The 14,752-nt window shown below is 41.9% G+C and overlaps 1 protein-coding gene across 3 annotated transcripts in view; it reads left to right on the top strand.

The window, feature by feature from the left end:
• Window positions 1-14,752, top strand: part of LOC110499433 (ras-related protein Rab-40B) — a 42,754-nt gene that overhangs the window by 23,131 nt on the left and 4,871 nt on the right. For all 3 annotated transcript variants that reach the window (XM_036956292.2, XM_036956291.2, XM_036956293.2), the window contains 2 exons: window positions 4,065-4,125; window positions 13,160-13,220. In XM_036956292.2, the coding sequence (XP_036812187.1) occupies window positions 4,065-4,125; window positions 13,160-13,220 (122 nt within the window). The remainder of the gene's footprint in view (window positions 1-4,064; window positions 4,126-13,159; window positions 13,221-14,752) is intronic.

Below are 14,752 nucleotides of genomic sequence, written 5' to 3'. Positions count from 1 at the left end.
GTGGCCTCCATCATTCTTAGGCGGAAGAAGTTTGAAGCCACCAAGACTCTTCCTAGAGCTGGCTGCCCGGCCAAACTGAGCAATCGATGGAGGAGGAGTGCTGCCAAGATGGAGGAGGAGTGCTGCCAAGATGGAGGAGGAGTGCTGCCAAGATGGAGGAGGAGGAGTGCCAAGATAACAGGAGGAGGAGGAAGATGGAGGAGGAGTGCTGCCAAGATAAGAGGAGGAGTGCCAAGATAAGAGGAGGAGGAAGATGGAGGAGGAGTGCCAAGATGGCTGCGAGGTGGCTTCAATAGAACTGTTGTGATTAGAGTTGTTGATGTTTTAAATAAGTAGATGAATTGGCAAATATGACTCTATTCGCTAACAGGACAGTGTGCCTGACTGTATTGAGTGAGTCAACGTATTGTAGATGTGTTTGTCCTGGTTAAATTAGAGGAGTCCAGCTGAGCTCTTGTATGTTATTGCGTGTGAGTGTACGTGTGCGTGCACGTGCATGTGTGTGAGTGCGTGCATGCGTTTATGGACACATACTGTAGCCATGTGTTTGTGTGAACCTTCCTCAGGGTGTCAGCACAAACTACACTATGTCCAATCCAATTACACAATGTCAAGTCAGAGACAGACCGATCCAAACCCAACCAGACAGTTGAGGGAGCACAGAGAGGCCGGAACGACACCTAGAGGGATGCGTTATGGGTACAGGTCGTGAGGAGGGCGGTTGCCAGGGGTGACAGTTTGACTGGTGGACTGACTCTTGATGTGGAGGAAAAGCATTAAATGCCACCTGTGATTTGCCAGCTGCCATTGGTATCCATTATTACGATGTGATACAGCCCATTATTACGATGCGATACAGCCCATTATTACGATGCGATACAGCCCATTATTACGATGTGATACAGCCCATTATTACGATGCGATACAGCCCATTATTACGATGCGATACAGCCCATTATTACGATACGATACAGCCCATTATTACGATGCGATACAGCCCATTATTACGATACGATACAGTCCATTATTACGATGCGATACAGCCCATTATTGCGATGCGATACAGCCCATTATTACGATACGATACAGCCCATTATTACGATGTGATACAGCCCATTATTACGATGCGATACAGTCCATTATTACGATGTGATACAGCCCATTATTACGATGTGATACAGCCCATTATTACGATACGATACAGCCCATTATTACGATGTGATACAGCCCATTATTACGATGCGATACAGTCCATTATTACGATACGATACAGTCCATTATTACGATGCGATACAGCCCATTATTACGATGTGATACAGTCCATTATTACGATACGATACAGTCCATTATTACGATGTGATACAGCCCATTATTACGATACGATACAGCCCATTATTACGATGTGATACAGCCCATTATTACGATACGATACAGCCCATTATTACGATACGATACAGCCCATTATTACGATACGATACAGTCCATTATTACGATGCGATACAGTCCATTATTACGATGCGATACAGTCCATTATTACGATACGATACAGTCCATTATTACGATGCGATACAGTCCATTATTACAATACGATACAGTCCATTATTACGATGCGATACAGCCCATTATTACAATGCGATACAGTCCATTATTATGATACGATACAGTCCATTATTACGATGCGATACAGTCCATTATTACGATACGATACAGTCCATTATTACGATGCGATACAGTCCATTATTACGATGCAAATCTAATTTTATTTGTCACATACACGTGGTTAGCAGATGTTAATGGTCACATACACGTGGTTAGCAGATGATAATGGTCACATACACGTGGTTAGCAGATGTTAATGGTCACATACACATGGTTAGCAGATGTTAATGGTCACATACACGTGGTTAGCAGATGTTAATGTGAGTGTAGTGAAATGCTTGTGCTTCTAGTTCCGACCGTGCAGTAATATCTAACAAGTAATCTAACAATTTCACAACTACCTCATGCACACAAGTGTAAAGGAATGAGTAATGCAAATGTTACATTTGTGCTGCTCTCATTGACCAAAAGTAAAGCGTGGCTTTTCTGCCATTAATGACTGTAGTTATCAGGACCTCGTATTGAGCAGACACACAGTACACTGTTGCTTCCAGACATGGTAAGGCTCTGAGCACATACTGAAGCTTCATCATAATACTCACAGGTTTAGTGTGCTAGTGTGTGTCTTTGTTTGCATGTATCCGTGTGTGTGTGTGTGTGTGTGTGTGTGTGTGTGTGTGTGTGTGTGTGCGCGCGCGCTGCTGTCACTATGTAGCTGTCTGTGCTGTGCAGTATGAGTCATTCTCACTGGGTGAGATCCAGTGGGGATTTCATCATCACTACTGTAACTTAACCCTTAGATGGTCATGGATTTAGTTTGATTTCTATGCAAACACATTATTGTCATCTTCACGTACACACACACACACACACACACACACACACACTCGCGTGTCATTCTGTGGTGATAGCATAACGTCTGTGGGGTGATAGGTTAACATTGGATCTGGTCTCCGGAATCCTGGCCTTTGAGAGACACACACACACACACACACACACAGCCTAGGAATCCTGCCCGTTGACCCCACCTACGTGTCTGATGAGAAAATACAGCTGGGTCATGTGAAGTCTCATTACATCTCTGCCACTAAGCACATTAGTGTCTGTGTCTGTGTGTCTGTATGTGCACACCAGAATTTGACGTAATGCCAATATGCCATCGTAGTCAACAACGTAAGAAGATTTCAAGTACTTAGCTAAATGTTCCAGAATCAGCACTTGAAAAGGTCCAGTGTGACGGTTGAAGTGTGTGAGTGTGGTGGCGTGAGTGATTTGTGATGCAAGGATAAGAGCTGTGTCTGGTGAGGTCTCTAGGGACAGGTATGGAAGCAGCCATCACTCCCTTAGAAGTCAGGGGGCCCATCAGTCTCTAGGGACAGGTATGGACGCAGCCATCACTCCCTTAGGAGTCAGGGGGCCCATCAGTCTCTAGGGACAGGTATGGACGCAGCCATCACTCCCTTAGGAGTCAGGGGGCCCATCAGTCTCTAGGGACAGGTATGGACGCAGCCATCACTCTCTTAGGAGTCAGGGGGCCCATCAGCGTTGCCTCAGTTGCTTCACACGTCTGCCCACCTCCCTCACCACCCTATTCCCCGTTATAGTGCACTACTTTGGACCAGGGCCCATAGGGGAATAAGACATGTTCACTCACTCAGTGTTAAAGTTTAATCTGCTCCCTGCTGGATGACAGATGGAGAGTTCATCTTCCGCATGTTTCCTCCTGAAGCATACAGATCCCCGTTAGTATCCTCTTATTCGTCTGTCTGTGTGTCTGTCTGTGTGTGTCTCACTTTCTGTGTGTCTGTCTGTGTGTGTCTCACTTTCTGTGTGTCTGTCTGTGTGTGTCTCACTTTCTGTGTGTCTGTCTGTGTCTCTCTCTCTATTAAATTCATGGGTCTTTTTTGGCATGGGAAACATATTACACATTGCCAAAGCAAGTGAAGTAGATAATAAACAAAAGTTAAATAAACAATATAAATGAACAGTAATCATTACACTCACGAAAGTTCCAAAATAATAAAGACATTTCAAATGTCATTATGTGAAAAATAGTTAAAGTACAAAAGGGAAAATAAACAAACATAAATATGGGTTGTATTTACAATAGCGTTTCTTCTTCAATGGCCCTTTTCTTGCCCTTATTGCCCTTTTCTTGTGGCAACAAGTCACACATCTTGCTGCGGTGATGGCACACTGTGGTATTTCACCCAGCAGATATGAGAGTTTATTAAAATTGGGTTTGTTTTCAAATTCTTTGTGGGTCTGTGTAATGAGGGAAAAATGTGTCTCTAATATGGTCATACATTTATTTGGCAGGAGGTTAGGAAGTGCAGCACAGTTTCCACAGCCTGTCCTCTCTCTCTCCCTCTCATGTAGAATGATCATGACAGCTGTACAAGGCCTAGATACATTCAGAGTAGAATAAGAGAGATGGTATTAACATCATTTGATGTTGTTGGCAGGAATCGACTACAAGACGACTACGATACTCCTAGATGGAAGAAGAGTCAAGCTGCAGCTCTGGTGAGTGAAGTCACTGTACATACACACGTTACCCTGCTAAACTCATCCCATTTCCACCTCAGGGATATTGAAATGTAAAATGTGACTCTGGATGAAATAGGGTTCCATTTGGAACGCATAGGGTTCCATTTGGAACGCATAGGGTTCCATTTGGAAGCAATAGGGTTCCATTTGGAACGCATAGGGTTCCATTTGGAAGCATAGGGTTCCATTTGGAACGCATAGGGTTCCATTTGGAAGCAATAGGGTTCCATTTGGAACGCTTAGGGTTCCATTTGGAACGCTTAGGGTTCCATTTGGAACGCATAGGGTTCCATTTGGAACGCATAGGGTTCCATTTGGAAGCCATAGGGTTCCATTTGGAAGCCATAGGGTTCCATCCTAGTTCCCGTTTGTGTCCCAACTGGGATCCTATTCCCTACATAGTGCACTACTTTTGACCAGGTCCCCATGCGGCTGTATGTAGGGGATAGAGGGCCGTTTGGTACACAGACCCTCGTCTTATCATCTATTTGATAAGTACGGGGGGGGGCTGTGTACCAAACAGTACCCCGACTGTATCATGTTGATCAGATTAGGAGAAGAATAGAGTATTGTCCTGAAGGTCAGCGAGAGGCGGACCTTGTTATAAGGAGAATCGTAAAGGCAGAGATGAGTTCTGTACAGAGGCTCAATAAGAAACATGCAAGTCTGATTACAGTAAGGGGGATTGTAGCCATATTTGTCAATAGGGATGAGGGAAGGACACACACACACTCTGTGGTCCCCATTGTGTGCTATCCCCGCCTCTCCACTCTACTCCTGACCCCTACCCTGAGAGCAGTATTTTTATTTTTAGAGGGTTTTGCTTTTAGTCGAGTCAATATTGAATTATTAATCTGGAAATTTAGTTTGATGTCTAAGAGGATGAGATTATTTTATGCTTTAACAGAGGGGGTGTTAGAAATGCTCTTTATCCTCCTCCCTATGGCTACGTGCTAATCGCAGCTGGCTAGCGTGACATTGGGGAAACAGTGGTAAAATGGGGCCAAGAGACAGAAGCTATTTTTCATTCTTTATTTATTTGTCAAATTATTTCACCTTTATTTAACCAGGTAGGCTAGTTGAGAACAAGTTCTCATTTACAACTGTGACCTGGCCAAGATAAAGCAAAGCAGTGCGACACATACAACCACACAGAGTTACATGTGGAACAAACATACAGTCAATAATACAGTAGAAAAAGTGTATTTACAGTGTGTGCAAATGAGGTACGGGAGGTAAGGCAATAAATAGGCCATGGTGGCGAAGTAATTACAATATAGCAATTAAACACTGGAGTGATAGATGTGCTGAAGATGAGTGTGTAAGTAGAGATACTGGGGTGCAAAGGAGCAAGATAAATAAATACAGTATGGGGATGAGGTAGTTGGATGGGCTATTTACAGATGGGCTATGTACAGGTGCGGTAATCTGTGAGCTGCTCTGACTGCTGGTGCTTAAAGCTAGTGAGGGAGATATGAGTCTCCAGCTTCAGTGATTTTTGCAGTTCGTTCCAGTCATTGGCAGCAGAGAGCTGGAAGGAAAGTCGGCCAAAAGAGGAATTGGCTTTGGGGGTGACAAGTGAGATATACCTGCTGGAGCGCGTGCTGCTATTGTGACCAGTGAGGCGGGCTTTACCTAGCGAAGACTTGTAGATGACCTTGAGCCAGTGGGTTTGGCGATGAGTATGAAGCGAGGGCCAGCAAACGAGAGCCTACAGGTCGCAGTTGTGGGTAGTATATGGGGCTTTGGTGACAAAACGGATGGCACTGTGATAGACTGCATCCAATTTGTTGAGTAGAGTGTTGGAGGCTATTTTGTAAATGACATCGCCGAAGTCGACGATCGGTAGGATGGTCAGTTTTACGAGGGTATGTTTGCCTGCATGAGTGAAGAATGTCCAATTAATTTTGGACTGGAGATGCTTAATGTGAGTCTGGAAGGAGAGTTTACAGTCTAGCCAGACACCTAGGTATTTGTAGTTGTCCACATATTCCAAGTCAGAACCGTCCAGAGTAGTGATGCTGGACGTGCGGGCAGGTGCGGGATAGGGTTATTGTGGTTATCCCTAGGTTCAGGTTAGTGGTCACAAGATCATCAGACTTTAAACAGCCATCACTAACACAGAGAGGCTGCTGCCTACATACAGACTTGAAATCATTGGCTACTTTAATAAATAGATCACTAGTCACTTTAATAATGTTTACATGTCTTGCATTACTCATCTCATATGTGTATACTGTATTTTATACCATCTATTGCATCTTGCCTCGGCCATTGCTCATCTATATATTTATATATTCTTATTCCCATACTTAGATTTGTGTGTATTAGGTAGTTGTTGAATTGTTAGATTACATGTTCGATATTGCTGCACTGTCGGAACTAGAAGCACAAGCATTTCGCTACACCCGCAATAATATCTGCTAACCATGTGTACGTGACTAATACAATTTGATTTGATTTTAACCACAATAACCCTAATCCTAGGGATAACCACTAGCCCTAGGGATAACCACTAGTCCTAGGAATAACCAATAACCCTAACCCTAGAGATAACCACAATAAGCATAACCCTAGGGATAACCAATAACCGTATCCCTAGGAATAACCCTAACCCTGGGGATAACCACTAGCCCCAGGGATAACCAATAACACTAACCCTAGAGAGAACCACAATAAGCATAACCCTAGGGATAATCAATAGCCCTAACCATAGGGATAACCACAATAACCCTATCCCTAGGGATAACCACTAGCCCTAGGGATAACTACAATAAGCCTAACCCTAGGGATAACCACAATAAGCCTAACCCTAGGTATAACCACAATAAGCCTAACCCTAGGGATAACCACAATAAGCCTAACCCTAGGGATAACCACAATAAGCCTAACTCTAGGGATAACCACCAACCCTAACTCCAGGGATAACCACCAACCCTAACCCCAGGGATAACCACCAACCCTAACCCCAGGGATAACCACCAACCCTAACCCTAGGGATAACCACCAACCCTAACCCTAGGGATAACCACCAACCCTAACCCCAGGGATAACCACCAACCCTAACCCCAGGGATAACCACCAACCCTAACCCCAGGGATAACCACCAACCCTAACCCCAGGGATAACCACCAACCCTAACCCCAGGGATAACCACCAACCTTAACCCTAGGGATAACCACCAACCCTAACCCTAGGGATAACCACCAACCCTAACCCCAGGGATAACCACCAACCCTAGCCCTAGGGATAACCACCAACCCTAACCCCAGGGATAACCACCAACCCTAACCCTAGGGATAACCACCAACCCTAACCCTAGGGATAACCACCAACCCTAACCCCAGGGATAACCACCAACCCTAACCCCAGGGATAACCACCAACCCTAACCCCAGGGATAACCACCAACCCTAACCCCAGGGATAACCACCAACCCTAACCCCAGGGATAACCACCAACCCTAACCCTAGGGATAACCACCAACCCTAACCCCAGGGATAACCACCAACCCTAACCCCAGGGATAACCACCAACCCTAACCCCAGGGATAACCACCAACCCTAACCCCAGGGATAACCACCAACCCTAACCCTAGGGATAACCACCAACCCTAACCCCAGGGATAACCACCAACCCTAACCCTAGGGATAACCACCAACCCTAACCCCAGGGATAACCACCAACCCTAACCCCAGGGATAACCACCAACCCTAACCCCAGGGATAACCACCAACCCTAATCCCAGGGATAACCACCAACCCTAACCCTAGGGATAACCACCAACCCTAACCCTAGGGATAACCATCAACCCTAACCCTAGGGATAACCACCAACCCTAACCCTAGGGATAACCACCAACCCTAGGGATAACCACCAATGCTAACCCTAGGGATAACCACCAACCCTAACCCTAGGGATAACCACCAACCCTAACCCTAGGGATAACCACCAACCCCAGGGATAACCACCAACCCTAACCCCAGGGATAACCACCAACCCTAACCCTAGGGATAACCACCAACCCTAACCCCAGGGATAACCACAATAAGCTGATTGCAAAGCTGCAGCTTGTGAGAAGGAAGGAGAATATGAGTATTTAAACAGTGGAAGGTTATTATCCTATATTTGTATTTCTTTCCCCTATAAAACATCTTCTCCCTCCATAGTAGACTGTTGTGTAACTAATCTCATCCCCAGGCTCAATCTCAGAAGAGCTGGCTGGTGGATGAGATCTTTATGTACCAGATGGTTTATAGTGTCACTATATTAAATCATATCAAGAAACAATGCGCGTGACGATGCACTCTCTCATCGAATTAAAAACACAGCTGGATTTCAAATCTAATAGTCAGAAGTCTAGGCCTAAGGCCGACGCGCGAGCCAACCCAAACACTGCTCTGGCATCCAGGTCTGGAGAATGCAGTCTGGAAACATGCTATTGCTCTCGCTCTGCTCTCTCACTACCCTCCCAGATTGCATTATTTTAAATGCAGGCTTAAAATACCAGTGTCTTTAATCCTCTCTTTGTAAGACCAATTATGTGGAATGTATAAATTGTCTGAATTTCACAGACTAATATACGACACATTTGAGAAGTAATTAGTGTTGCTAAACATAGATAATCATCGGTGATGGTCTGACAAGTGATTGGTTGGTTGTTGGCCAACAGCAATAGACGGGTCGTTTCAATTAAGTGTTTTTTTTTTTTAAATAAATATTTTAAATAGAAATTGTTCACAAATATAGATTTTGTTAAATGAAGAGTACTTTAATATACAGGTCCTACATCCTGTTGAAAGCCTACATCCTGTTGAAAGCCTACATCCTGTTGAAAGCCTACATCCCGTTTGAAAGCCTACATCCTGTTGAAAGCCTACATCCAGTTGAAAGCCTACATCCTGTTGAAAGTCTACATCCTGTTGAAAGCCTACATCCCGTTTGAAAGCCTACATCCTGTTGAAAGCCTACATCTTGTTGAAAGCCTACATCCTGTTGAAAGCCTACATCCCGTTTGAAAGCCTACATCCCGTTTGAAAGCCTACATCCTGTTGAAAGCCTACATCCCGTTGAAAGCCTACATCCTGTTGAAAGCCTACATCCCGTTGAAAGCCTACATCCTGTTGAAAGTCTACATCCTGTTGAAAGCCTACATCCTGTTGAACGCCTACATCCTGTTGAAATCCTACATCCTGTTGAAAGCCTACATCCCGTTTGAAAGCCTACATCCTGTTGAAAGCCTACATCCTGTTGAAAGCCTACATCCTGTTGAAAGTCTACATCCTGTTGAAAGCCTACATCTCGTTGAACTTTTTTCACATTTTGTTGCGTTACGAATTCAAATAGTTTTAATTGTACTTTTTGGTCTTTGATCTATACAAAATACTCTAATGTCAAAGTGAAAAAGGTTTTACAAATGAATAACAATTAAATAACTAAAATATATAGTTGTTGCATAAATATTCACCCTCTTTCTTTAGACACTCCTAAAATAGTTCAAAAGTCAAATTTCGCTCAACAAAATCACATGATAAGTTACATAGGCCCATTCTGTGTGATATAATAGGGGTTGACATGATTTTTTAAAATGACTACTCCTTCCTCTGTCCCCCATACACCCAACATCTATAGGGTCCCTCAGTCAACTATTGAATTTCAGACAGATATAACTACAAAGACCAGGGAGCTTTGCGAAAGCCTCATAAAGAAAAGCAGTGATTGGTAGATGGGTAACAATAACAAATCAAATATTGAATACCTATTTAAGCATGGTCAAGTTAATAATGATGCCGTAGATGATGTATTAAACCACCAACACACAAAGTTGTCCTTCTGAACTGAGCTGCAGGACAGGAAGGAAACTGGGATGGCAACATTGAGGCCCTTGGTCATTTTGAAACAGCTACAGAGTTCAATGGCCGTGATGGGAGAAAACTGAGGATGGATCAACAACATTGTAGTGACTCCACAATAATGACCTGAATGACAGAGTCAAAATAATACAAATATACAGAATAAAAATATTCTAAAACAGGGCGTATGTATGCAACAAGGCAGTAAAGTAATCAGTGATGTGCAGGTTGACTCATAACCCACAGTCCCAGTTTAAGGTCATTAACTATTGTGTGGATGAAGGGCTGGTGGGTGGTGTGGGGAGTGAATAAAGAGAAAATAATACATTTTTTGAAATCCAGTATTGTATTATTCTTGTGCAATTTATATCTATAGGCTACATTGAGGTTTTTCTTTCATACTTTTTTGTTTATCTGGCATTATTGCGTAAGCTTTAGGGCCTAACTTTGTGTCCCAAATAGTCTACACACCAGTTAGACTATTTAATGTTGATCCACTGAGACATAAAGGACAATGTCAGAGTTTAATTCAATAAGAGAAAAGCTGCGAAATGAAAGTTGAAAATACAGTGCCTTGCGAAAGTATTCGGCCCCCTTGAACTTTGCGACCTTTTGCCACATTTCAGGCTTCAAACATAAAGATATAAAACTGTATTTTTTTGTGAAGAATCAACAACAAGTGGGACACAATCATGAAGTGGAACGACATTTATTGGATATTTCAAACTTTTTTAACAAATCAAAAACTGAAAAATTGTGCGTGCAAAATTATTCAGCCCCTTTACTTTCAGTGCAGCAAACTCTCTCCAGAAGTTCAGTGAGGATCTCTGAATGATCCAATGTTGACCTAAATAACTAATGATGATAAATACAATCCACCTATGTGTAATCAAGTCTCCGTATAAATGCACCTGCACTGTGATAGTCTCAGATGTCCGTTAAAAGTGCAGAGAGCATCATGAAGAACAAGGAACACACTAGGCAGGTCCGAGATACTGTTGTGAAGAAGTTTAAAGCCGGATTTGGATACAAAAAGATTTCCCAAGCTTTAAACATCCCAAGGAGCACTGTGCAAGCGATAATATTGAAATGGAAGGAGTATCAGACCACTGCAAATCTACCAAGACCTGGCCGTCCCTCTAAACTTTCAGCTCATACAAGGAGAAGACTGATCAGAGATGCAGCCAAGAGGCCCATGATCACTCTGGATGAACTGCAGAGATCTACAGCTGAGGTGGGAGACTCTGTCCATAGGACAACAATCAGTCGTATATTGCACAAATCTGGCCTTTATGGAAGAGTGGCAAGAAGAAAGTCATTTCTTAAAGATATCCATAAAAAGTGTCGTTTAAAGTTTGCCACAAGCCACCTGGGAGACACACCAAACATGTGGAAGAAGGTGCTCTGGTTAGATGAAACCAAAATTGAACTTTTTGGCAACAATGCAAAACGTTATGTTTGGCGTAAAAGCAACACAGCTCATCACCCTGAACATACCATCCCCACTGTCAAACATGGTGGTGGCAGCATCATGGTTTGGGCCTGCTTTTCTTCAGCAGGGACAGGGAAGATGGTTAAATTGATGGGAAGATGGATGGAGCCAAATACAGGACCATTCTGGAAGAAAACCTGATGGAGTCTGCAAAAGACCTGAGACTGGGACGGAGATTTGTCTTCCAACAAGACAATGATCCAAAACATAAAGCAAAATCTACAATGGAATGGTTCAAAAATAAACATATCCAGGTGTTAGAATGGCCAAGTCAAAGTCCAGACCTGAATCCAATCGAGAATCTGTGGAAAGAACTGAAAACTGCTGTTCACAAATGCTCTCCATCCAACCTCACTGAGCTCGAGCTGTTTTGCAAGGAGGAATGGGAAAAAATGTCACTCTCGATGTGCAAAACTGATAGAGACATACCCCAAGCGACTTACAGCTGTAATCGCAGCAAAAGGTGGCGCTACAAAGTATTAACTTAAGGGGGCTGAATAATTTTGCACGCCCAATTTTTCAGTTTTTGATTTGTTAAAAAAGTTTGAAATATCCAATAAATGTCGTTCCACTTCATGATTGTGTCCCACTTGTTGTTGATTCTTCACAAAAAATACAGTTTTATATCTTTAACTTTGAAGCCTGAAATGTGGCAAAAGGTCGCAAAGTTCAAGGGGGCCGAATACTTTCGCAAGGCACTGTATCTAATCAAGGTATTCTAGTGTTTTAGTTTTCATTAATCTAAACATTTACAATGTTTCTTCCACTTTGACTTTACAGAGGATTTTGTATAGATCGTTGACAAAAGAAAATACGATTAAATACATTTCAATCCCACTTTGTGACGCAACAAAATGTTTAAACATGTCAAGGGGGTGTAGGCTTTCCACAGGCATTGTAGACCACACGGAGAATTAAATCATGCTAATAATTCCCTCCGTCAATCCTGTGTCACTTCTAGAAAGATTTCAACCCACTTGATCCAAACATTTCTCCATGTTTCACCATCGATGTAAAGGCATTAGTTATTGTTATTGTTGCTTTGACAAAGTAATTTCAGAAGATTATGATTTATTTAATGTGATTAGTGATTCATTCAGTGTCCCTCATTTTAAAGTCAACACTTATGTGGAACTGAACTCTCAATTTAATATGGTGTTACTTCCTGCTTTTATATATTTTTTTTAAAGAAACACTGGTCAGATCATAGTGTAAAAGCCAGAGCGCTGGTTCTACTCTTTTTGGTCGTTTTGTGGTGTTTTGTGGGAAAATGAGCGGGTCGAGCAAAACACATCAACGCTGTTACCAATGTTTTAGTTATTAAATGTTTTGGGGAAATATTCATTCAATTTGCACACACGCTTCCATTTCCCAGGTCACAAGGAGATTTATGGATGATTTTAAAATGCAATCATCAACCCTGGTACGGTCAACCATAGTCACTTGTTTTTTTATGAAGTTGAATATGTGCTTTTTAATGACAGAATGTTACAATTTGTTGAAATCAAATGTTTTTTTTTTTTTTTTTTTTTTTTTTTTTTTTTTTTACCAAGTTACACTTTTGAAAAGGCACAGAATTTGTGGAACGACCCAGATGCCCTGAATAAGGTTGTCTGACCTGCTGACCCTTTAACCCCTGACCTCTAACCTTTTGTGTGTTGTTTCAGGGACACATCTGGCCAGGGGCGCTTCTGCACCATCTTCCGCTCCTACTCCAGAGGAGCACAGGTGTGTGTGTGTGTGTGTGTGTGTGATTGTGTTTGAGTGTGCACCTTTGCCAAAGAGAGTGTGTTTAGCATTTTTCAGTACTTTGTTTGATTAATGGGTCAGTCTACACAATCAGAAAACAAATGCCATAGTGTTTACAGCAGGGGAATGCTGCTGCTGTTGAACACTGCACAGTCAATTTATAAAACATGTTTTACTGCTCAGTAAACCCTCATGTATAGAACATGTACTTACTGCACAGTAAATCTATAAAACATGTTTTACTGCTCAAGTAAACCCTCATGTATAAAACATGTACTTACTGCACAGTAAACCCTCATGTATAAAACATGTACTTACTGCACAGTAAACCCTCATGTATAAAACATGTACTTACTGCACAGTAAACCTATAAAACATGTACTTACTGCACAGTAAACCCTCATATATAAAACATGTACTTACTGCACAGTAAACCCTCATGTATGAAACATGTACTTACTGCACAGTAAACCCTCATGTATAGAACATGTACTTACTGCACAGTAAATCTATAAAACATGTACTTACTGCACAGTAAACCCTCATGTATAGAACATGTACTTACTGCACAGTAAACCTATAAAACATCTACTTACTGCACAGTAAACCCTCATGTATAGAACATGTACTTACTGCACAGTAAACCCTCATGTATAGAACATGTACTTACTGCACAGTAAATCCTAATGTATAAAACATGTACTTACTGCACAGTAAACCCTCATGTATAAAACATGTACTTACTGCACAGTAAATCCTAATGTATAAAACATGTACTTACTGCACAGTAAACCCTAATGTAAAAAACATGTACTTACTGCACAGTAAATCCTGATCTATAAAACATGTACTTACTGCACAGTAAACCCTCATGTATAAAACATGTTTTACTGCACAGTAAATCTATAAAACATGTACTTACTGCACAGTAAATCTATAAAACATGTACTTACTGCACAGTAAACCCTCATGTATAAAACATGTACTTACTGCACAGTAAACCCTCATGTATAAAACATGTACTTACTGCACAGTAAACCCTCATGTATAGAACATGTACTTACTGCACAGTAAACCCTCATGTATAAAACATGTACTTACTGCACAGTAAACCCTCATGTATAAAACATGTACTTACTGCACAGTAAACCCTCATGTATAAAACATGTACTTACTGCTCAGTAAACCCTCATGTATAGAACATGTACTTACTGCACAGTAAATCCTCATGTATAGAACATGTACTTACTGCTCAGTAAACCCTCATGTATAGAACATGTACTTACTGCTCAGTAAACCCTCATGTATAGAACATGTACTTACTGCTCAGTAAACCCTCATGTATAGAACATGTACTTACTGCACAGTAAATCTATAAAACATGTACTTACTGCACAGTAAACCCTCATGTATAAAACATGTACTTACTGCACAGTAAACCCTCATGTATAGAACATGTACTTACTGCACAGTAAACCCTCATGTATAAAACATGTACTTACTGCACAGTA

Source organism: Oncorhynchus mykiss, chromosome 20 (assembly GCF_057628025.1).
Source record: "Oncorhynchus mykiss isolate SJ-2025 chromosome 20, ASM5762802v1, whole genome shotgun sequence".
In the NCBI taxonomy this organism is placed as follows: domain Eukaryota; kingdom Metazoa; phylum Chordata; class Actinopteri; order Salmoniformes; family Salmonidae; genus Oncorhynchus; species Oncorhynchus mykiss.
Note: the sequence above shows the minus strand (reverse complement) of the source record. Positions and strands in the feature narration are given on the sequence as shown.